The 25932-nt window shown below is 36.0% G+C and overlaps 1 protein-coding gene across 2 annotated transcripts in view; it reads right to left on the reverse strand.

The window, feature by feature from the left end:
* The window catches only part of LOC118262504 (uncharacterized), a 76990-nt gene that overhangs the window by 15699 nt on the left and 35359 nt on the right, over positions 1 to 25932 (reverse strand). For both annotated transcript variants that reach the window (XM_050697585.1, XM_050697584.1), the window contains exons 3-4: positions 19628 to 19718; positions 3038 to 3176 (exon numbers count right to left, since the gene is read on the reverse strand). In XM_050697585.1, coding sequence (XP_050553542.1) covers positions 3038 to 3169 — 132 coding nt within the window. In that variant the 5' untranslated portion in view covers positions 3170 to 3176; positions 19628 to 19718. The remainder of the gene's footprint in view (positions 1 to 3037; positions 3177 to 19627; positions 19719 to 25932) is intronic.

Genomic DNA, 25932 nt, shown 5'->3' on the forward strand with positions numbered 1-25932 from the left:
ATTAAAACCTATTTCCGCATCGAACGACATGGATCAATAAAAAATGTCTATCAACCACAGATAATAACTGGCACACTTCATTTTCAAAGGTCAGCTCACACACGTTCGCAATTTGAAATTGAAAGTTGAATTCTTTTTAATTTTGTTATTGAAGATATTATTTTGTTTAGTCAAAGAAAGATCGAAGTTTTTGGAGGTAAACCTTGAATAAAAGTGATGGAATTAAATAAGAATTTTGGTAAATAAGATTGGTAGAAAGTTAAAACATAAAAATAAGTAATAATCGTCTACTTTTTACCTCAGGAACTATTAACAGACAATTACTTTTCGCTACATAGGAAGAAGTATGTATATTAAATTAAACGGGAACACAATTATTTTTCCCGTAACTCTGGATGAAATCAGAAGCGCTCAGAATTTAGTTTTCATCAATCTTATTTCACACCATAATACTAAACCGATACTTAATATATAAAAAGGTAACATTAAAAAAAGAAGTAGGTGTTACATGACGTGGTCCGAGAGACTGAAGACCTCTGGGTCAAAAGAAGGGTCAGGTATTGAGCGCACACAAAGTTTACCGAGTCAAGGTAACGCCGACCTAAAATTAAAACATCTGCTGTGTAATATAATGATCTCAAAAAAAAATATAAAAGAAAGTGAGTGTTTTGGATTATTTTTATTCGAATATATTAAGAAAAGCAATAAAACCACAATATAGGAAAAGTTCCATGTTGTTCATTCGTATCGTCACGCCTTTTATTCCTGAAAAGGTAGGCAGAGATACACCTTGCGGCACGTAATGCCACCGTACAATGTACAATGTGGGTGAGGCTATTGCAATATACTGGGCACAATTTCAGACTGTGCTACTACTGAGATTTTTTTTAAAAATCGAAATGACAAACACTTTTTGTTTTTGGGTTGTTTGGGTTCCAAGTTGTATTAGGTACTGAGAATTCCAAATGGATATTCCAAAATTATGACACACTCAGAATGCTTCGCGTACCTATAATCCGAACAGTCACATTTGCGGTTAGGTAGCCAATAAAAAGGTTATATGTCTAGCATTATGACTTCCTGAAGGTTAATAGCATAATGTGGGCTTTCGCATCACTAATGGAACTAATTTTAAGGCCATATTATGATTAAAAGTATTGCTATATTATTGTGAATTAATTCCTATTATATTACAGTCATTAATAAAACACAACTGACACAGTCTATGGCTTTAAAAATAGGTAAAAATTTACTGTTTTGTAGTATTGTCTGGAGTGCCATAAACTACACCAGCGCCGTCAAGGATTTGTTTTAACGCTCACTAGATGGCACTTGTAAGATTATACGTGGACATGTGATTGGACTATCAGCTTAGTTATCACAAGTTAATAAACCAGTGACTTACTCTATCTGATTAAAAAAACACCACCGCCTCTAGCGGTACGAAAACCTTGTGTATCTAGCCAATTGAATGACGCAAAAATTAGCCTTTTGCTATAGTAACTAAGTATAAGCAGTACAATACATATCTACAATCTCCATATACCACAGATTTCAAGGTAACAGCAGTTAAAAAACATCTGTCACATCACGTCGCGATTAAATACAAATTATCCTTAAGGCCGGAGCAGACGAGAAACTTTTTTGCTGAGAACCAAATTCAATGCAACGTTGTGACAAAGATCCACCACGAACTTATAAGTATAGTGTTTTTGTTTGACAATTTAGATTCCTTTAAACTATATCACCGTGTGGTGAAGATTGAGTAGAACATATTTCCAATCATTTTCCCGCTGCCACTAACTACTCTTTTCTCGAGTATCATAAGAATCTCTTCAAGCAGCGCTCTTTGCCAAATCTAAACTTTAAAAATTGAGATCCGTCTGTCAAACGTGGAAATTAGAGATTATAGTAAATCGTTTTATATAGAGCAGGCCTATAAAGTCCAGTAGTGGATTGTACCGACTACAAATGGTAATCTACATAATATATCTCTGTATCAATTCTTTCACATCTGTCGTACAAAAGTTGCTCGTCTGCAACCTCAAGGCCACATCACAACGTTGCACTCGCAAACTGAAAATTATTAATCTTTTTGTGCGAAATCATGATGTCGCATTTTTTATCAATACCAAATTCACACAGTAATTTAGCATTCTGTTCAAACATTTGATATGGGTACGGGTTTCGTAATTATATGTCGTTTTTCTCCGAAACTACTGGACAGATTGTAGTGGGATTTTTCATTGTCCGTTTTGTTCCTTTAAAAGCTTTTGGGACAGGATCGTGAATCTTATTTTTGTTTATTTTTAACATTACATCCATGAGACCACCTCTTGGAGGTAAGTGATCACTGATCATTGTCACATTACAAAACAAACATCTTTATCATTTATTTTCGCACACCCATCCAAAACTCAACCGCGATACACACAACTTAACCTAAAATCCATTGGACAATCAACACCAAAACAAAACCACCAGTTACAGTTTTGTAAACAAACAAACAACAGATTATGCAACATTGTATGATATTCCTGTTACATTTGCTGCGCGTGCGCACCTAACGTGGGGAGATGAGTAATAACAAACTCACTTGCAGCGGTACCTTGCGGTCGGCCCCAGTTTGTGCTGGAGATAACAATAACCACGTAAACGTGAATGGACCGCTACCCGCTATATTATTATGGAAAAGTGATTTTATTGGTCCAGAATTTGATGTGAAGAGTTGCTTCATTGGTCGACATTTTAAAAGAACGCATGGCCTGTCTGAGAAATGTGATCGCACATTTTAATGGGATTTTCTAGAATCTATTAATTGCATCTAGTAGCGATAGACCTGGGCGCAATTTGATTTTGTATCTCTCACTTAAACTTCTCACTAAAACTCACGGACTACCTAAGTAGGACTTTAGGTAACCCGTACCTAAGTTGTGTGGTATAGCTGTAATCTGTACCACCAGATTCATACAGAATCGAGCGAACTCCACCAGATATGTTTTTGTTCATTTATTTTTTATTATTAATGAATACTGACCTTTCCATCTAGAACGGTTTGTTCAGGGAGACCCTCTCCCTGGTATTCGATATTGTTCGCTTGGGACCCGTAGTTCGACTGCGCCTGCGCAACGGCCAGCGCGCACGCCAGCACACACCATAATAACGCCATCTCTTGGCTGGAAATAGAAAAAATATATATTAGTATTTAGAATATTGTTCTAAATGAAATCATTCCTATGAAAAATATTTTTTAAACAGAAGGTAACAATGTGAAACAATGCCTCGTCGTACGTCTAATTATATTATTGCTTAAAGGGGGTTTCCGAGGGATTAGTTTTAATTAATATAACAAGAACTTATAAGTCAGAGTGCTAGAGTAGTTCTAAAAGTTTAAGTTACCTAAATCCCATGGAATACAGTTCTGTCCGTGGTAAATCCACAATTATAATAAACATTTTGTCCGGATATCCTACAGAATAAGAACTTCAAAATCGAGAGAAATCTTCTCAAAAAAGAAAAACTTGCGTGTTACAAATCTTTAAGAAATCATGGCCACATCCAGTTTTCTATAGATCGATGACTATTAAGTCGATGAAAGTGGTGTATCTCACGTTACTTGCTACACATCAACCTGCAAAACCAATATAAACAGGCCTTTGAATATGCAGAAAGTTCAAACAAAGTAAGACCAAGATAAACTGGTTATATATGCCAGTATAAATTGACCTGCAAATGTGGAGAAATGTCAAACAAAATGAGACCAAGATATACTGGTTTTGTATAGTTTCATGTGTAGCATCATTTCACATCGGAAGATTGGTTTTGTATGAACATCTTTTCTATGTAAGTGTCTATAGATACTCGATACCGTAATACAGTTTTCACTTTGCTCTAGAAACTCGAACATTTTCTCATTTTCTCTTAGAGCAAAACGTGTTATGAAATTGTTGCTTTTTTATAGTGGTATGTGATGGTATGGGAAGTCTTTTTAGTTTATATCTCTCAAAGTTTGTATTGATTCTATGTTTTTTTGCCATTTGTAGGCACTACATTAACTAAAAATCACGGTTTACTCCCGTAAATTAAAATGTCAATTAGAACACAAGTAGACTGCGTGACGTCGCCGCGACTGGGCATACTACTCATGATGAAGAGTCCCTGTATGACTCGAAACTAGTAGAGCTTTTCTCCGTTAATTTACGTTAGTAAACCGTGATTTTTAGTTAATTTAGTATGTCTCACGATAGTTATTATAAAAAGGTACATTGTTTCTTCACACACAAATGAATTAAACGGTATTTAAACTCCCGTTTAATCTAGCTTTAACACAGAATTTAAAATCCTATACACCTACATATAAGTTTCAAAATAAAATAATCATGAATCTAGCCTAACAACTCTAACACTATAAGCCACATTACAATAATTATAATCCAAAAAGAATTCCTTCACATCTACATCTACAGCATAAATATCGTGTTGGCATTAAGTCGCCATTAACATATTTTGTCTGTCAATCCCAACAAGGATATATGGCTGCGCCGGCGCATAACCTTTCACCGAACAAGGTTGAAACACTTTGTACCTCCTTTGTCACAGACTCGATACTTGTTTTTTGTATGTCTGTGTGCGTGGAGATTATAAAATGGCTGGTTTAAAAAGATATATTTCCTATGGAGTAGTATATGGTGATTATTGTGAGTTATAAGTCGAGTCAAAGCATTTTTCAAAGGCACTTTTGAAAAGTCAAATTGAATTGTCTGACGGACTAAGCTAGATGCTGTTTGTCAGTGAAGCGAGCAAGAAACTATATTTTATGATCTTCTTAAATCTTTTATGTATTCTTTAATTCATACTTTATGTTCTATGAGCATTAATAAGAATTCGTAGAACACCTTGACTCTACTGTTAATCTTATTGTAATACGACTATGAAAGTATTCGAATTGAAAAAATTAAGCTTTGAAAGTTACTTAACCTAAGGATTGAACCACCATAAATTCCACCAAAAAAAAACTTTCTGTCATACTCAGAGTCAGTTAATGAATACTTAACCTAGTCCTTAGCAAATGTTTTCAGAACAAGATCGTTACTAAGGAATAGTTTAAATAATCATTAAACATCACTGAGTACGGCCGAGTATTAGGCGACTATTAAACATAACTTACATTTACGAACCAAAACATAAGCTCATTTTATAATCTGAAGTCGAACCTTTCCTTATTACTTTAGCTACAGGGTAGCAATCACACCTCGAGATGAAATATGAAATCATACAAATAATTATACCATTTCATTTGAAAAAAATGGCGTGTTACGAAAGCCGCTCATATTTTTCGACAAACTTAATGCAATCGGGTATCGAATTGACGCCCCCTGCCTCCAAATATAGGGTTTTGAATAACTCCGTAATGATTGTTGAGAACCTTTTTTGTTTTAAAGGTGAGGTTATGGTTTTTGTTTTATAAGGAAAACTTCTAAGTATGACAATAAATATGTGAGTGACGGTAAATCCGTTTTTTTTACATAGAATTTACGTAAACATAAATTTTAAACATGTAGAGATATTATGTAGGGCCTCTGCCCTAAATCATCTCTATGCTTGTGTCCCTGAGAGGCACTGGACTTTAAAATTCCGTTACTCAGATTGTTGCACTCTTTGGAACCAGCACCCAGTCTTCACTGACAGACAGACTAACGGACAATTAAATTTAACGTTTTAAAAGTGCCTAGTTAAGGATTAATTGCTTTGACTTTGCTAAAATAAAAATAGATCCTGGCTTACAGGAGTTGCAGTGGTTGGTATATTGTGACAGACTTGTCCGAAAAAGTGGCGTCCAAGGGAGGAAGGGAAATTGATAAAAATCAAGGTTTACACACGTACATTAATGGAGAAAAGCTCTACTAGTTTCGAGTCACAGAGGGAGTCTTCATCGTGAGCAGCGTGCGCAGACGCCATGACGTCGCACAGCCTAATGCATCATAATGTAATTTCTTTCAAGAGAGAGGACAGAAATGTTGTTTTTCACAGTCTCTCTCAAGTTGTAATATAACCTAACTGTTTCAAAAAGAGCTTTATATTTTTATCCCCGACAACAACATCTTAACAACTACAAGCAACTATTAAGAATAACTGTAAATACCAAGTGAGATAAAGTTTAATATTTATTAGTGTAGATAAAGCCATTATTTAGTGACTCAAGATACCCATCTTAATTAAAATACTTGTGAACAGAGATACGCAATAAAACTCTGGTTTGGTACAAACGGAAGCTGAATTTGAGAATTGAGATAGATTTACATAAACTATGTTAATTAGAATAAATTCATTTTGGTTTATAATTTATATACTTAAATTGCATTTGGAAGTTACTTTGTTTCCGGTAACAGTAAATAACAATGTAGTCATCAATTTAAGTAGTATTTAATTTTGTAACGTCAATGAACGTTTACACCAGCCTCTTTTAAGGCTAAGAAACCCTTAAGCTCTAAGATAGGTGACACTTAACGACATATTGAAAAAGTAAGGGAAAAAGTAAAAGTATTTCGGTGCTGTGGAATGCCGGGCACCGGCTCGGAAAAGTAAGAACGGGGTGGTTTTTAATCAGTAAGACTCACCTCGCCAAGACAGAAAAAGCCATTGGATGATTTTTCCCCTACAAATAAAGCTCTCTCCCTATTACATGCGACTCATAACATCAGTGGTGACAAAATCGAGTTCAACATCCGAATTACTCAAAAAAAAACATCAGGCATAAGCGCAGCGATTACCGACTCTAAACCCGCTCTTCACTTCTAAAACCAAACCTTTATCCCTATATCGTTCACATCACGAACTCCTCTCCAAATATCATTTCACAAATACACATTAAGTGCCAAATTTACGAGCGAATAAAACACAGATTGCATGAAACAAGCCGGACTGGTTCCTGCAAGAATAATGCCATACTTTTGTGTATTTTAGCCATTTTATTATGCACCAATCGTGTATTGTTTTTACATTGAAATCTTTACGACTATACCGTACTTATTTTAAAGAGAGACACTAAGAAGTTTCTGTTACCTCCTAATACTCATTTCCATAGGGAATGTAGGATCAAAACAGATCTTTATAAGAAGCCTGAAAGAAAAACCAGAATAGGTATAGCCATCTTAGATTTTACATAAAAATATTCAACTAATTATAGAGCAAGCGTGGTGATTAATTCTCAAACCTTCTCCGTGTTCGAAGAGGCCTTTGGTCAGCAGTGACCACTTATAGGCTATTGATGTGATGTGTATAACCATCTTTCATTTTACATATAAATATTTAACTACTCAGGTACCTACTATAAACTATTAATTCATAACCAAAACAACCTATATTCCTAGAGCAAAACCATCACAACAACAATAAAAACTAACTTCTTTCAGCCATATTTTTCAACAAATTTTTCGCTACAACTCTATCAATAATCAATACATCAAAGAAACCATTAAAATTCCGTACCTACACATTTAGCTAAACCATGCTAACTCTCCATAATTGAAGGTTCCATTCAATTGACCGTATGAACGAATGAATGAATGATTCAATTATCACTGCAATGCTTTAGGCCTCGCCTCCCACGATCCACTCACGCGCAGCTTACGGTATATGCTTCAATATGTATGACTGTCTAGTTGTGAACTTGTGATGGTTAGTCCCGTTTTTCTACATATTTCCGGAGTTAAAGGATGCTGGGACGTTTATACCGTACAAGGGACATTTGATGGTTTCCTGAAACGGTTTTTTTGAAGTGTAACAATCGTGTTTGGCCCGTTATTGCAGAGGCTGCAAGAGCAATAAAATTGTCGGTTGAAATTGGTAGTCTTACTTTTTCCTGATAAAGGTAATCCTTAGTCAAGAGTAATTTTTTTAAACCTTTCCATGTATGTGCTCTTAAGTCCCTGACCAAGTAGAACTAAAGTGATCGCAAGTGTAAGTTAAGTCCAGAGCTGCGGACTACCTAGCGGGTTTACCGGGACTCCGGCTCGAAAAGCAGGAGTAGGAACGGAGTGGTTTTTAGTCAGTAAAAGTCTGACCACTGACACTCCCTGTCACCTTACATAAGGCGGGAGAAGTAATTGGATGATTTTCCTCCTTCAAAAAAAAAGTGTAAGTCATGACGCTAATACAATTACATAATTATTTTCGCCACATTATTGGCATTTTCAAAATGTTCATACTAAGTCTATTTTACTGCAAAAGGTGCGTATTTATTACACCTACAATGCACGTTTTTATTCTATGTAGCTGTAAGCGACTTCCTTGCATTGTTTGATACGGATGGAGATAAGAAATCGCTTTAATACATAATTAATCACATGACTTCTTATATTATGTGCCTATTTACCTAACACACAACGACTACTTCCTCAAATACTAACCAATTTTCGCCATTATGGTAGGTACTTAAGTTATATTTAGACTTATATTTTTAAACTCTAGACTAACTAGTAGATACGTGCTATTTATACAATAGCACATCAAGGACTTAATCGAAGGTCAGTTAAAAATAATTGACGAAAACTGGATGTAACTTATTCACTTTATATTAGATTTAAATCAAAGTCAAAGTATTAACAACGTCTGTCTGTCGGTCAGTCCTCTATTTGCTCATTCTAAAGTGTAGATTCCTATGGAGAAGAACGAGCAAGTCAAGTCTGTCTCCAAAGAATAAAATGCGAGAGACGCATTTCGTATGACGTCACCAGTACACATTACTGATGATGCGGTCCGTACGATGTGGATCAGTGAATGCAGTTGTATGAGTTTCTATACAAGACAAACTAAAATCCGTCGCGTGCGGTACGTGCGATGCGTGCGATACGTACGATGCGGGCCTGTGGACGCTTATCTTTACACGTCATCGTCTCAAAAGCTATGAAAGATCAAGCTTGCTTAGCCCACCAATAAACACTTGAATACCCCTTGCCTAACAGCCAATGGAAATCAATTAAGTCGTAATCAATTTTCAATTAAATGAAAATGACCCAAGAAATGACCTGTCCACTCCACGATACACAAGTACCTATAAATCTCGAAAATATCTAATAATAAAGAACCGGATTTCAATTTGTTTCCAACTTATGTCATTGTATGTTATTAATTGTAATCTGATAGGCAAATTGTGATTCTATTTCTCAAGTGATAAAGTTTGAATTGCCTTGTGATTGTCGAACGATGACTTAACCTTTTTTGTAGTCGTAAAATGTTTTTATTTGGTTGATATTCTGTGGCCTGTGAATGTCGCTGGGTTTTGTTATTGAGTTAATGTGATGTAGGTAATATTATAGTATTAAGTTTTAAGTCAATGCTAGTCTCATCTCATTTCAGACTATTCAATATCCTCGCAGAAAACCGACGTGAAACAACGCTTGCGTTGTATAAGTGAAGTTACCGGAGGCCCAATTACCCCCCTTCCCAATCCCTGATTCCCCAACAACCTTTAAATTCCTAACCCCCAAAAGGCCGGCAACGCACGTGTAACGCATCTTAAAGTGTCCATAGGCGGCGGCGATTGCTTACCATCAGGTGATCTGTCTGCTCGTTTACCAGCTTATACCATTAAGATTAATAATATGGATGTATGCCACTAGACTAAAATTTGCCTACACTTTTTCCAAAAAAAGTTAAATATTGTTATACTTATGTAACCTTTTTCATTCCCTCAGTCTCAGAATAATTATGACATAAGCTATGAGCTAAGTAGCGGAGGAAGGATGAGAAATGCTTTGGGGTTTTTTAACGAAAAATTGTAGGAAATACCCACTGTCCAGCTATGAAATCAGTTTATGCCTAGCGGTCAAAGAATTAAGGAATTCTATGCCTGCCGACAGGAAACTATGTACCTAAAGCAAATGCTTCACTACCGTACTTAGTCGGTCTATATTTTGTTTGAAAGTTGTTGTTGTAATTTATTTATTACAAAGAGACGGAACGGTTATTTACAATTTACAAAGAGACAATCCAATTTTATAGATTAGCTTAGATCTGGATCCGAAGCTGCGGACTACCTAGCAAGTTTACCGGGGCTCGGGCTCGAAAAGCAGGAGTAGGAACGGGGTGGTTTTTAGTCAGTAAGAGTCTGACACTCCCTCTTGCTTCACCCAAGGCGAGAGAAGTCATTGAATGATTTTCCCCACTTAAAAAAAAGCGTAGATAGGGATGTAGATTATTACCATAATATGATATGGTCTACAATCACGAGACTGACAAAATATTCAGTCAGTATGTCAGCAAAACCTCACCGTTTCAATTATATTACATCGTGACCTTTACGTAATGAGACGCACAAATAAATCGTCAAATGTCTTTTAGCATTGGCTCGACGTGTCTCTAAACAAGTTTCTCATCTTGTGTAGAGGAAAATATTTTGTATTATAATCAAGTTTGAGTTGATATTTAATTGATATTTCATATTTGTCGGAATTGGACCTATTAGGTCATAGGTAAAGATTTTCTTGACTACATTTTGCCAGTATTTTTATTAGTTATACATATACGTCAAAAGACGTCGCGCCAGGCCCAGAAGGAGATAGCGGGACGAACTAAACACCTATGATAAGGATTAGCCGCAGAAAGTTCTGCACAGAAAGGAGTGTAAGGAGGATAGGGAGGCCTTTGCCCTGCAGTGGGACGAACACGGCGAAAAATAAAATAAATAAATAATAACATAGCTATAAACTATAACAAGTTTAGAAAAAATAGGATTTTTATAACGTTGGAACTGAAAAATTCATTAAAATTATTGTCACTATCTATTCAATAATATGTTACATAAGACTTTAGGACCAAAAATTCAATCTACGGTTGTTATTATATGAAAATAGAATAACTTTACATTAGTATTACATCAACACAAATAGATACTGGGTTTTAAATATTACGTCATTTCAATCCAATTTAAAATTAACATAACAATTTGCTATTAGCTAACCATTGTCAGCTGTTAGCTTATTTATGATTACAACTAATTATATGACAAATGACAATCGGATTTGTATCTAAATTCTTCTTAAAAAAATTCTCGACCTGCGCATCTTCCTCGCACAGCTACATAGCTTGGTATCAGTATAAACGGTCAGATAGTTCCACAGCTGAGCTATTACATCTTCGTAGCATAGCTACACATCATATTTTCTTCTTTAATTCCATACAAAATATTATAGTCCAGAAATTTGGTAGTTTTACCTAAAAAATAACCCCCCATTTTTTCAACCAAATGACTGGACTATTATCCTTTTTAACCGACTTCCCTAAAAGGAAGAGATTCTGTATTCAACAATTTTTTTTTTTATACTCTTAAATCTTGTTTCCCCTACAAGGAACGGAACCTCTTTAAACATTTCGACTGCACGTTCCCTTTTCATTACCAACGACAATTTAAAAACCTGCTATACTTATATCCTACATACATGAGACGAAGACAAGTGCCTTACAAAACCTTCTTACTTAACACACATTAAATACCACCACCCACCAATCAAAACCCATCCTTAATCACTAAGTAATAAAGTTAACTTTTAAACCGTCTTCTATTTCTTTTTTTGGTAGTGGCAACTTTCACTTTTTGCGAGTTGGTATTGCCGTCCTCACGTGTTTGTTTATGGTATTATGTAATGGTTCGGATTAAGATAGATTGGTGTTGCCAAATGTTAGGTCAGTCGGTTCTTTTCTGATTTAGGTCTAGATAGGGTTTAGGTTGTCTAGGTGAAGATATAAATGGTTCTGATTTATTAGACTGAGTAAATGTTAAAATTAAGTCATGTAGAGGTAATAGTAGTTATTTATCATGAGTTAGTTATACCGTGAGGTGACAGCAGAATAGAATGCATTTGGTACCGGTTACCACCCCCATTTTTCCAGAGAGTGTCCTAAAAAAGTAACAATAGCTCATGATCCACATAAGTACTCAAGGAAAATATTATGACCTAGCGCTGCGGACTACCTAGCGGGTTTACCGGGCTCTGGCTCGAAAAGAAGGAGTAGGAACGGGGTGGTTTTTAGTCAGTGATTCTGGCACTCCCTCTCGCCTTGCCCAAGACGGGAAAGTCTTTGGAATTGGATTGTGGCGACACTCTGACAAGTGACAGATGACAGTAGTCGCACATAGACTATCGACGAGCAAATCAACGGATGACGTCATAAATATCCTGCATCGCACATACGAAGTTTACATGCGAATTAAGACGGATAGAAAATCCCAACGAACAACAGTTGGGCAGAAAGCCCGCCAGGCATGATCACCTCGCCTGGTCGGAGGATCCTCCTTTTCTTAGGGAACTTTACTCGCTGTTCCCTAAAGTGGTGACCCCGACGTGATTGAAACCAACCTTCACGGAGCAGATCAGCACCGTCATCCTTATCGCCATCTCCCTCACCCATCACTTCTCCGCTGAGCGGTAATCAAGTCGCAGCCAACCAGCATCCTCGGCCTCATCAGGGACCACCACACGCTACATCGAAGATATGCAGCCTGGTTCTTCCCTACGGCCTCATCAGCGTCTAGGCACAGCACTCTGCACACGGTCTGAGGACGTCTTCCTCCCGTCAACGCAGACGCCAGCCACTACGCACCTACCCTCGCAGCATCTATTCCCCGACTCACCGTGGGACACTGCGAGCCTCACTACTCCGACTCACTGAAGTATCACCCTGCACCGCTCACCCGACTCACTGGGCATTCAGCGGCACAGTTCCGACTCACTGGAACTAGGGATATTCTACACTGGCTCTGGCACCGCTCATCTCAAGCATCGACAGCCGTCTCAACAGGATCGACCTCCGGTCTTGGGGGGAGTGATGTGGCGACACTCTGACAAGTGACAGATGACAGTAGTCGCACATAGACTATCGACGAGCAAATCAACGGATGACGTCATAAATATCCTGCATCGCACATACGAAGTTTACATGCGAATTAAGACGGATAGAAAATCCCAACGAACAACAGTTGGGCAGAAAGCCCGCCAGGCATGATCACCTCGCCTGGTCGGAGGATCCTCCTTTTCTTAGGGAACTTTACTCGCTGTTCCCTAAAGGATGATTATTTTTTGCATTAAGAAAAATAATAATATGACGTTTGTCATATTACTTACAACTACAGCTGTTATCGTGCATGGTAGTGTATCGTACGTAACAATAGCAATCCTCCACATAAGTACAAAGGAAAATATTACCTGTATACCTAGATTTAAAGTCGTATCTCCATAATCACACAATCGGGAAAACTGTTACATGAAGTATCACATCAAAATGTGACAAAATAAAAACTTTGACAATTAAAATATTATAACATGCCTAACTACACGTAACGGTAAATATTTACGTGTGTGAGTAAAACAATGGTTATGTCATAGTTTATTGTGAAAAAAAGCGAAAGGTGCATGTGTGACACACTACTTATAATGAAACGTAAGAAAAAAATACGGAACTAAGTTTTTTAAGGTTAAAGGTTTTATACCAGTAACCAATATATCATTCAGATATTATCCCAAAGACTAACCTAAAATTTTATTTAATACCCATGACATGACAAGACATCCATATTCCTATTTAGTTACCTAACTATTTTCCATTAAATAAATCCAATATGCTATCGCAGACTAATCTATCTCAATTCCTAATCTCATCAAAATCCGTGCAGCTGTTACAGCGTAATTGGGTAACAAACATGCACATATGTAAAACTAACATTTAAAAAATATTAAACAGCTACAGGTTGCATGCAAACCAAGTGCATATCAGATCAGCTGAGATATATTTATACAGATACTGCGAACAAGTCAAGTAGGTAGTATGTCAAGGTAGCACAACTGTTACTTATGTATTAAGTAGGTATGCTTAACTTCAAGTTATTTAAGTGACTAGATTCTAGACACTAGTCACTTATTCTGTGGTTGAGTGTTAAATATTAAAGACCGGTTTCATAATTTCTGATTAAGTTGCTGTTAAGCTAACTGATGGATATTGTAGTGATTGGTGTGTCAAAATAAGACAGCAACTTAATCATTCGTGCAATATTTTAATCTAAGTTTCGGGGAGCCATGCTTCGGCACGAATGGGCCGGCTCGACCGGAGTGATAGTACGGCCTCAAAGAAAACCGACGTGAAACAACGCTTGCGTTGTGTGAGTAAGTTTAACGGAGGCCCAATTACCCCCCTTACTAATCTCCTTAATCACCAGCTCTCAAATTCCTAACTCCCCTCCCCCAAAAGGCCGTCAGTACATTTGTAACGACTTTGGAGTTTCGGGTGTATATGGGCGGCGTCGATTGCTTACTATCAGGTGTACCGAGTGCTCATTTACCGACTAATATTGTAAAAAAAAAATCTACCTACTGTTCAATCGAATAATTTTATATAATTATAAGTGCCAAGCTATTTAATACAAACAACGAAATCAGCCGAAGTTATCCGAACATCTGCGCAAACTAGCATTCGTCCTTGCGCACGAGCATCGCCCTACATTCGGACGTCAATTACTGTTTATTTATCCGTTTTGCTTATTCACATTATAATGATATTATAAATTATTTAATAAATTAATTGTTTAAATTAATTATAAGGTCATATTTTTCGTTTTTAACTGTACAAGAGAGTATTTGTTAAAGTGAAGGCAAGTAAACACACACGTATTGTTTGTTTCACACGTGTTTTAAAAGAAATGTTATTCGCTGTGACTTAGTACCTAAAGGAATTCATGCTACAATTGTTGTTCTACATTTTATGTAATTACATATCGACATCTAAATAGCACATACTTAGTACAAAATGTATTATGTGCCAGTAAACTAGTAAGCAAAAAAATTACCAATCAAAGATAGCATTACAAATTCGACTCATACCCTACGTAAGTACCAAAATATATAAAAAAAGAATAAATAAACTTCAAATACAATAAAAAATCAACCTTAATCAAATTACAATACCGTAACAAAATCATGTACGGAAGTTTATAAACGGCCTGTATCTTCCGAAACACCGCTAATTGGCGGGCGCCATTTTATTATCAACCCGATGCAATCGCGCGGCCTCATATTTCGACATCGGTCGTAATTTCAATGATATTTAGATTATTTACCGACCTTCCAGATCAAAGATAAATAGCAACGAATGGACAGGAATCGTGTTGCTTAATTATATGTATTGATATTGATTGGGTTTTTGTGTAATGCGTTCGTGGGTAATGGTTGAGTGAGAGGTGCTGTTTCGTTCGCTGTCTGAGTAGTGACTCCCTATTTTTATATATATATGACTTTAAAAAAAACTAAAGTTTTCAAGGTTTGAGCAACATGCAACTCAACTATAATTTTATAATTATTAGACACGTATTTTTTTATTTTGTCGTATAAGTTAACAATACCTAGACAAAACGAATTAAAGTGTAGGTATGGGAGCAAATACGTCATTTCTGCGTATAAAATGGACTTAGAAGAGACGTAATGCGATATTTCAAATCAATATATCCTCGAAAATATTTGTTTCCGTAAGAAAATAAAATATACTTGTCTAATATTGCAAAATAATCTACAAGACGGACATTAAAATAAAAATTAGTCATCTACCCTATTAGCGAAATCGTTAACCGATTTCTCTAATTCTATTTTTGTTTGGTATGCAGCTAACGTGTGATGATTTCATCAATGTCTCAATATCCTCAAATATATTGTAGAGGACAGATAAAAGTCATTTCACAAAAAGTTCAACGTTCACCCAACCGACTAAATACTCGTATCATAAACCACAAACGTCAGCAAATATAATAAAAGTATAATAAAATCAATGTTCAACAAAGTTTAAAAAAGGAAAATGTTTTTCTTTTAAAAATGTATTCTATACTAGCTGCTTCCGCGCGGTTTCACCCGCTCTGCTCGGCTCCTATTGGTCATAGCGTGATGTTTTATAGCCTATAGCCTTCCTCGATAAATGCGCTATCAAACACAAAGAGAATTATTAAAATGGGACCAGCAGTTCCGGAGATTAGCGCGTTCAAACAAACAAACTCTTCAGCAATTATATTAAAAAAGTAAAAAGTAAAAAAGTATAAGTATATTATATATTAGTATATAGATTTGGTTTCCAAGGTCAATGGCGGTGGACCTGTCCTGACAGGTTTCCACTTCATTAGTGCAGCCATTTTGGAAAGGAGACCTGAGTGAGACAAAAAGAGGAATATTTTAAGTGTCGTAACATGTTTCTGATGTCGATTGTATCGCGAATACTTTTACTGCCGATTGTTGGAGATGGGACTTATCAAGGGAAATTTTACTTTTTATTTCAAGTTTAATGTCCGAATGATTGTAAACAGTCGTCGTTATATATATATATATATATATATATATATATATTGTAACCAATAGTATACGCAGATAAGTTACACCAGAGGCATCATAATATGCTTCATCATCGTACTATATAGGATTTTCTTTTAATAGGGGAAAATCATCCAATGACATCTGCCGCGTCTTGTGAGGCGAGAAGGAGTGTCAGACTCTTACAGACTAAAAACCACCCCGTTTCTTCTCCTGCTTTACGGTAAACCCGGTAGGTAGTCTGCAGCTCCGTGTACTATGTACTACTATGTTAGATACAGTTACATTGCACCATGCGTATGCAAAGATATGTAGTTTGTGTTAAAAAACAAACAGACAGATTTAAATTTTGAAGAATTTAAAGCCAATGTTTAAAGGTAAAATAAACTTTCCCGGTCATAAAATTAAGACAAATACAAGCAAAAACCATTAGTCAGGTCACTTACTCCAAAAACCAAATAATAAATCAGTTATCTTGGTCCTGTACAAGATTTATTTGCGAAAATATTGAAATTGATTCAGGTTGCAGTAATAATAGTGGTTATAATGATGAATATCAATTTTACGTCTCGGTATGAATATAATTTGTATTCCGTAAGTGTGTCCACCGCTTTGCATCCACTTAGTGAGAGTAAGGGGTTGTTCACACTTGCGTGTACAGGATTTTGCGTCGAACAATAATCATGAAAAATAATAATATTATAATGTTTTTATTCCGTGACAATACGGAGTTTAAAGTTAACTTAGTCAAGTCTTCACCTAAAACGACCAGGAATTATTTTGACAATACGTAATACGCGTCTATTATAACCTAAAAATGGTTCAATATGAGTATTACACAGAATAATAGCTTCCTATTCCCTACACCTAATGCCATTTACTAACCTAATACTAAATTAACAGAATTACTATATAAAAAATACCTTTTAGATTCAGACTTCGCCAAAATATTTTCCAACCCGTTTCCCAGTATCCTAAACTCAGCTTAACATCAGGACGTCCTCTTAAAATAACTTTAAAAACCAAAATTATTATTTATGGCATCGTTTTCAGCTCGAGAATCACTTATGTAACAAGAACATGCGCCGACCAATCACTCATCTTCGTACTTTTGCTTTTTTGACTGCTCTGACAAGTTTACGTGTAATTATGTATAATTATTATTTTTGATAATGTAGTCAAGTTTGCAGGTTTAACTGAACCTTTTTCCTTTAGTTTTTATTTTGTACAGAGTTGCAAAATAGGAGGAAAATCTATTATTTATGTTGTAATCCGGAAAACGAGCTGACGTCACCTGATGGTGAGCAATCGCCGCCGCCCAGGAACACCCGAAACACTAGAAGCGTTACATATGCGTTGCCGATCTTTTGGGGGTTAGGACTTTAAGGATTCTGGGGGATGCGGGAATTGGGAAGAATGGGAAGGGGAGGGTGCCTCCGATAACTTCACTCACACAATATTTATAATTCTATCATAACATTTAATATTATCATCATATTCATTATCAGTTTATTCAGATTTATATTTAAAAAATGTCAATGAAGACGTGGAGAATGGTAACTATTTTCGGCATAACAATAGTAGGTATTTCTGTCGATGCTAAATAAATGCATTTTTCTTTCTTTCTCTTTATTTACAGCTCCATCCATTTTGAATACCACAAATCCTATTCCCTTATTCCCAACAACGCAACACTCTAACATATTTCTAATTCCAAAGATTCTGCCGCCATATTGGCAAATTCATCTCGTTAGTAGATAAATCCACCAATAAGGACGCGTCCTCGGCAACAATTCATTCCCGGATAGGCCGGGCATTTTGTTTGCCCAGAATGGGCACACCTTATACAGTGATCTAAATGTATAGTCCGTGACAATCTTGGGCACATCTTCGAGGCATGCCTATTGAGGTGTCGCGGCTAACGAGCCGATTTCAGATATCTATCCCGAACTACAATGCGGGAGAAGTAAGGAGACAAAGGCATAGTTTGATATTGTAGCTATTTTAGCTTGTAGGCTTTTTGTAGTTTTAGCGCGCTGGGTTTCTGTTTCTGTGGCCGAAAATTTTGAATCATAATCATGAAAATTCTAGATTTTGAAAGATATGATGCGAGTTTGCAGAGTGTTATTAATTGAGACATTTTATCGTCTGTATATAAATTGCAGATATCTTTAATTACTTCCATTAACAAAATAAACACCAAGATTATAATAACCATAAACAATACAGAATCAATTTATAACCTTAGCCTCTAAAGCTACCATAAACAAAACATCTACCGGAAAACAGTGTACCAAACGCAGCAACAATAATAATTTAAATTCATTCGCCATTTCTATCCACAGAGAATTCATTATAAGTACCTTTTAACAATAGTTCCCGAGAAATCCTGAACAAAAGCTGGACGAGGAAGAGTATTGTTAGTTGCTACATTGTCACAATAAATCCTAGACTATAGGACATATATTTTATATCGCACACGACTCTATTTTTGTTCGGTTGCCAGTAAGTTTTAAGTTATGGTACGAAAATGTTGCTATTTTTTTTAAATGTGGAGAGAATTTCTTTAATCAACTTTTGAAGACAGTGATTTGTGTACTTTGAAGAAATTGGTTTTAAACCCAGTTATCGCGAGATAATTCATCAAAGTATTTGTTTATTGGGACATACCAACCACTACCTCAAACTAAACCGCTGCAACTCCTGTAAACCAGGATCTACAATAGATACAATCATTAAAACATCAGGACACAGAAATTTTGGGTACCGCAACGAAATCAGAAGAAATTATTAAAGGAGAAGAAAAGATCATCACAATATAAAAATATAGTAAAGAAACATCCCATACACAATTACACATACCACGTAGGTCCAAAAAAATTAAAAGGATTGCCGATACGTCTTACTGCAAAACCCAGCCATTTTCTAAACCATCAAACCATAAAAACACATTGGTGACCAACCAATAAATCTAACAGGCGTTCAATCCAAGTAATTTGTTGAAGAAGACGCGAATTCTCACGTAGAACGCACCCTGACCGCATTATGTCCGTAATTAAAGGAAATGGCAACATTAGCTGCATACTAAACGATTATCCCCCTTTTATAGACGTAGGAAAAATGTCTGGTCCTGTTTTTTGCCTACACCTCTACCACAACTTAAGTCTGATTGAAAGCGAAGGTGCAATTAAGCTGAAGTACTTAGAATAATACGGTATTTAACGCTATTTAAATTCTATTGACTGTAATTACTTTTGATTAATTACTAGGCTATTTTAGTTTTATCTCACCTGGCAACACTTGTCTTCGAAATATTCAAAATGGTCGACGATCAGTTTTCGGCGGGAAACTGCCACAATCCGTCACATTGTCGGCTTGTTACTGTAACAAAAAGAAAAACATTGTAATCTTATGTCGTGTATATTCTGATAAAAATTGTCTATAAAACTTATCCCAAAATAAATTAACAACCAAAACAGCTTTGTATTAGATCTCAAACGAAAATAAAAAACATCAAAACACATGTCAAACTTTTTTCTCCAAAGAAAAAAGTAGTGGAGCATTCTCCATAACACCAGTAGGCGTTTGTGAACGAATGTTTAATTCGATACCATTGTACCCCTGTCATCACATCTGCATACAAAGGGTTACTTCTAACGGGGGCAATAAGACCCCGCTGACGATGACGGCCCGCGCATTGTTTTGATAACGGTTTAAAACTTTTTGCCAACCACTTACTAGAAAATAATGCGGATTAACCGATTGAGAATTACGATTGTTATTTTTTTTATGTAACGGCATTAGGTACGGTTTGACAGATGAATAAAAAGCTACTGGCAGGTTGGAAAAAAGAACGCCGTGATCGAAATTTGAATGCAACTGTCAAAGTCGTGACGTTTGTTCTTTTTTTATGGAACTGTTTGTTGTTGCCAGTCTTTTGAAAATGGTGGTAGGTATGTACCATGAAGGTTATATACAAACATTTAATATTTTGTTAACAATCATTGACTTAAGTAGTTATTTTTACTCATTTAAGTAAGTAATTACTTATCGAATGGATCAGCAAGTACACTACATTGTTATGCGTGAATCTGACTCACGCACTCGTCACAGGTGACATTACTATTCCTTGTATGCGACGTACGGATGGAGACAATCGCTGCCAATATACCACAGAAGTTAGTCATCAACACTTGTGTCTCACAAGTAATGATGACTTTACTGAATACATTCTTTCCTAGGTATTTCCATTGTCCGTTTTACAGGTGAGAAATTGGTAGACAACCTATTAAAAGAGATAAATTTCTTAGTACTAAGATTCCATAATTATTGTAGAACTAATAATAGTTTTTAATGTCCGTTTGCCGCAGTAGCTGAATGACTGGCTGCTCAACGTAACGTGTCACAGATCCGACCCCGACTATGTACGAATCTTTGTGTGTTCCACAATCTGATGTTTTATATATAGACCCAAGTCTGTATGTAAAACTATACATCTGAGAATGCACCACGAAACCTACGAAATTCGTTTTGCGACGAAGGATAAAATTTAAAAAGACTATACTGACAAAATTATTCCAATGTTGGTTGATTGGTAGCTTTCAAGAGTTTTCTGTCGACAGTCAATGAATTTCTTTAAATTACATTTCTCACTCGACTTCCACTGGCATAATATAATATGTAAGTGGTCCAATAAACTCAGCACATGTCGCCGAGGCACCGGTTCAAGCTATCATGAGACCAACGTCAGCCATTACGACTGTGGTACAGTTAAATTCATGTGAACACATTAAATCGCTGCTTAGTTGTTAACAAAACGCTCTTTAAGTGTGACCGTTTTAAATGTGGATGTGAATGATAACTTTAAGAAAGGTAAAAATCTTTGAGATTTGTAATGTCGTTTTCTGTTGAAAACAATCTTATCAATATTGTGTAAGTAGATTAAGTACTTTTGCGGTACTCAAAAGACCCCATAGTTGGAACATATTACTGTATTAAAATTGTAGATCACACTGTACACTATGGATGCATTAAAGTGATTTGATTTGTATTAAATTAACACGACGGAGAGTGGTCTGATTTACATGGATAGTAAATGCCAGTAATAGAAATGATTTTAGCATTAAATACGCACTTTGTATCGGGTACAAACATTAAAAGAAAGAAAAGGATGAAAAAAGAAATACTTTATAGAATTCTATAACTAAAATGTTCAGATATAAATATTCTTGCCTTTGACACAAAAAAAAACCAAACTTCATTGACTCCTGTTAGCTCCTGTATTATCTTCGAATTGATTATTATCTATCATCGCACGTAACCCAATTAGAAAAAAAAAATAACAAAAATCTCAAACCAATACTCATAACTTGAGTTGTTGAAAAAAAAAAAAAAGAAAAAGTTCTAATTACAAATTCAAAAAACGCTTTGTCGGCCATTCCCATCTAAATTCATGGACACGTTTGCCCATAAAAACAAAAGAATATGGCGGCTATTGGAACTAAAGATGTCGAAGTGATCTCAAGGGCTAAAGTTGATTAACATCTAGATGAGGACTAGAGTTTTGTTTCTAAAACAAAAAGCAGAAAAAGATTAAAAGCATCTATATGTCATTCTTTCATTTCAAAAGTTAACTTCAAACGTAAAAGCTGTACCGATTTGTAAAATAATTTCACCGTGTTGGATTATTTACTTTTGAGGAAGTAATATAACCCCGATATCACTACAAGATCGAAAATGTGGATTTGATGAAGAGTCTTTTTTATTGTATAAGCCGGTAAACAATGTTACGGATCAACCTGATGGTAAGCAACCGCTGCCACCCATGGACACCAGAGGCGTTACAAATTCATTGCCGATCTTTTGGGGGGTTAGGAATTGCGCGAAACGAACGCGTTGTTGTAATACCTACAATAATCAGGAATGATTGAAGATTATTATTATAAATTCTACAAAGGCTAAGACAAGCCCCTATATAAAAGTAGGTAAAACCTAGCATATTGTCTTCCAAGGTAATGGAAACTTGACATCCATTTTGTTTTATTTTCCTGCCAATAAAACAAGACTGTGGTACCACAAAAAGCTTTTAATTGTATAGCTTTTGTTAAAAGGTTTAACGATTATTTGTTGAATAATGAGTTCTGAAAGAAAATGAGCTTGGACCTTAAGCGTCTATAGTCTATAGTCATTATTATTCTAAGCTTTGATCTATGGTGATTGGATTCATGTGGACAGAGAAGTGGACGTGTCCATATTTTGGAAAAAATCCAATTCCATTTCAACAACGAATAAAGAAATAAATAATAGTCTGTCAGTCCATCCGTCAGTGAAGCTAGGTGCTCATTCCAAAGTATAGCTAAATAGGGATGTTTAGCCAAACTTTTTGGAGACTGCAATACTGATATCAAAAGTACAATCCTTCTAAACTTTGCCTAAATCCAAGACGGAGTCAACCAAAATTGCAACGTTACGCCTTTTATCCCCGAAGGGATAGGCAGAGGTGCACATTCATTACGACACGTAATGCCGCCATACAATGTACACTCATTTAAACCAAAATTGTCTCAACATTTTTCACTAGAAATCAAAAGCCATTGACAAGACGGGAAGTCATGCATTGTGTTCCAAACTTCTCAAGTAGCATTCAATCATTAAGCAGTGGGATGTCATCAAATGTCGTAATGTCCAATAGCCAGTACGATGTAAGACTGTCATATATAATGTCCATCGAACATAACGCAATTTGAGGAACTGGCCGGTTGTCGCCGCGTGCGCAGCCTTCTAGGAAATGTGCGCTAACGCATCCAGCTCGCGCATGCGCGTGACGGCGCGCAGTAATGCACGCTTTGTTCTGTGTACAGTTGTGGCTGAGTAGTTTTGGAATTATTGGGAAATGTGTGTTTGTACGTGTTTGTGTTGCTCCTGTGTGGGAATTGCCATGTGGTACATGGTTTGGTGAACATTTTTGAGTATTTTTATAATGACTACCGCATCTGCGCACGCTGCTCATAATGAAGACTCCATCAATGACAATAAAGCTTTTCTTTATAATTTTAATTAATGTACACCCTCATGTCACCCATGTAATTTTTAGTTAATTGACATTTTTGAGTACCGTTATGTTTGATGTATTAGGTATAAAACTTCAATTTCTTTAGAAATTTAGTCGCTCAATTTTTCTTGCATATTAGACTTTGGACTCTTACAACACATAGCTTACTACAAATAAATCCATCTGCTATTTAATTACTACTTGTGTCACTTGCCCACAGTTTCCAAAGTAATCAAAAGCGAATATTTTCATAAAAAATATATTTATTGATATGTATAATCTAAATTACGAAAATGTGCTTTTTCGATATTTTATAAGTCTGCGTTTGGCCACCAACCGCTTACTGGCGAACGGCGAAGCGAAGATGTGGCCAATTATTATTTTGTTATTTATACAATGTTGTTATTTTCCCTTAAAAATTAAAATGTCAAACAGTCGTTAATTTACCAAAACACCGACACACTCCTCCAAATGTCATAGCTCAGGTATTCTAAGCAATTAATTATTTTTACTAAAAAGCTACTTGACCTTATGCTAATCTTTATAACGATACAAAAACAAGATGGCACCTAAGTTTTATTATTATAATAAGAAACAGCTAAAGAATATCTTCTAATAATAACCCGTTTCACTAGATTTTAAGTAACGACATTATATTATCATACTATAGCTTCTATCACATTCTTAATAGTCACCATGATAATCAAAACAAACATTATTTGAGGGCTCGGTTAGAGGGATACACCTGCGTCATACTCCAATATATTTTGCCATACTCCAATACATATTAATCCGTCCGCTCTATTGGACACGTTGACCAGAAGGGAGTTGCCATTGGCACTGCCTCACACTCGCTACCTAAGGGATGCAACTCGTGTGATGGCAAAAAAGTCATCTACCCGGTAAATTCTGCGCAGTAAATCCATCCTTGTGTGAACTACTAGAGAGTGTAATTCTTTACCGGAGTCTGTGTTTCCTGATGGGTCTCTTCAAGGCCTGAATGAATAGGTTGCTTACGTGCAGACGTGCGGTATCGTAGGCCGCATCATTGCTTACCACCAGGCGAGACAGTGGCCAGACGTCGACCCATCAAATATTATAAAAAAAGAATAAAATCAACAAAGTCTTAATTCTAAATCCTTCACATTACAGTAGTCTGACTACTTATTTGACCGTCTCAGAAGCCGTCACCTCCTCTAACACCGTGTCGCACGTAAACCTGCATCAGCACATTAATACGAGCTGCTTAACATTCATCGCACGGGCACCTCCGTCGCGCAGCCGAGTAAACAAGCTTCAATGGAGGACTCACTTCTTTATTTACTGTTTTTGGTATATACAATGTGATAGGGCTGAGACTTCTAACCCGTTAAGGCTGAGTTCTACATCTAATTTTATCGACAAAAGTCGGGAGTCGAAGGGGTCGAATCCCCTCCCCCTAAAAGTTATGGCTATTTTAATATTATTTTTACTTTTTTTGATATCAAAGGTTGTATGCGTCGTAGAAACAAAAAATAAACGACAAACGGTAGCTAATAACCTTGGCTAACTAATTCAATACTTTTTTCATATGTTTGATGATGTTTTGATGAGAAAAAAAATCATTTGTGAATTATTTTTACCGATAAAATCACTATTTTTCAATTTTTTCAATTAGGGGTTCAACCACCCATATTATTTTTTTTGTCGATAAAATTAGATGTAGTACTTACAGCCTTAACGGGTTAGAAGTCCCACGCCTATCACATTGTATTTGTATACAGACATGTTCTCTAAGGAGTTTTGACTGCAAGGTTGGTTGCCTAAGCTAGTAATTCACTAGACTAGACTAGTCAAGACTAGGTATTTGAATGTGTATTATTAGCCTTGATTTTATATCACACTATCACACTATCACATTATAAATATTGTAAATGTGAATTTTGTTTATTTGGATGTTTGTCCATCAATCACGCTGAAACTACTGAATGGATTTTTATGTTTGGTATATAGACTTGGGTGATAGGATACTTTTATCTGAAGCTACTAAAATATAAAACCCATCCGTCAGAAAACACATTAACACATTAACAACCGCAACAAAGAAGTTGCAGATGCGTTGCGTGCTTAATTCTCTGAGAATTCAAATAGATATTTAACCTGTTCATTAAGGTTGAGACTGAAAATCCTTAACTTAAGTTACCACTTAACTATAATATGTTGGTTTTTACGGACATGAGACACACATCACTAAGGAATTTGAGTAGCTACAAACTATATTTTACTAAAGCCCAGTAACATACACAACTACTCCACTTTAAAAGTACAAACAAGATTTCTAAGCATACGGTAGAGTAAATTATAATGACAACGAGACATGATGACATAAGCTTCTAGTGGTCCTTCAAGAAGCTATGTCAATACTACCATACATACGACTACTTTATACTACCGCTGTTATACAAGTTGGATGAATAATAATTGTACATAGTAGTTCGTTGGTGAAGTACCGACCACTGTGTTGATGGAAATTAGTGTTATACGATCTTGAACCCTATGGACTTA

The sequence above is a fragment of the Spodoptera frugiperda genome, chromosome 12, assembly GCF_023101765.2.
Source record: "Spodoptera frugiperda isolate SF20-4 chromosome 12, AGI-APGP_CSIRO_Sfru_2.0, whole genome shotgun sequence".
NCBI lineage: Eukaryota > Metazoa > Arthropoda > Insecta > Lepidoptera > Noctuidae > Spodoptera > Spodoptera frugiperda.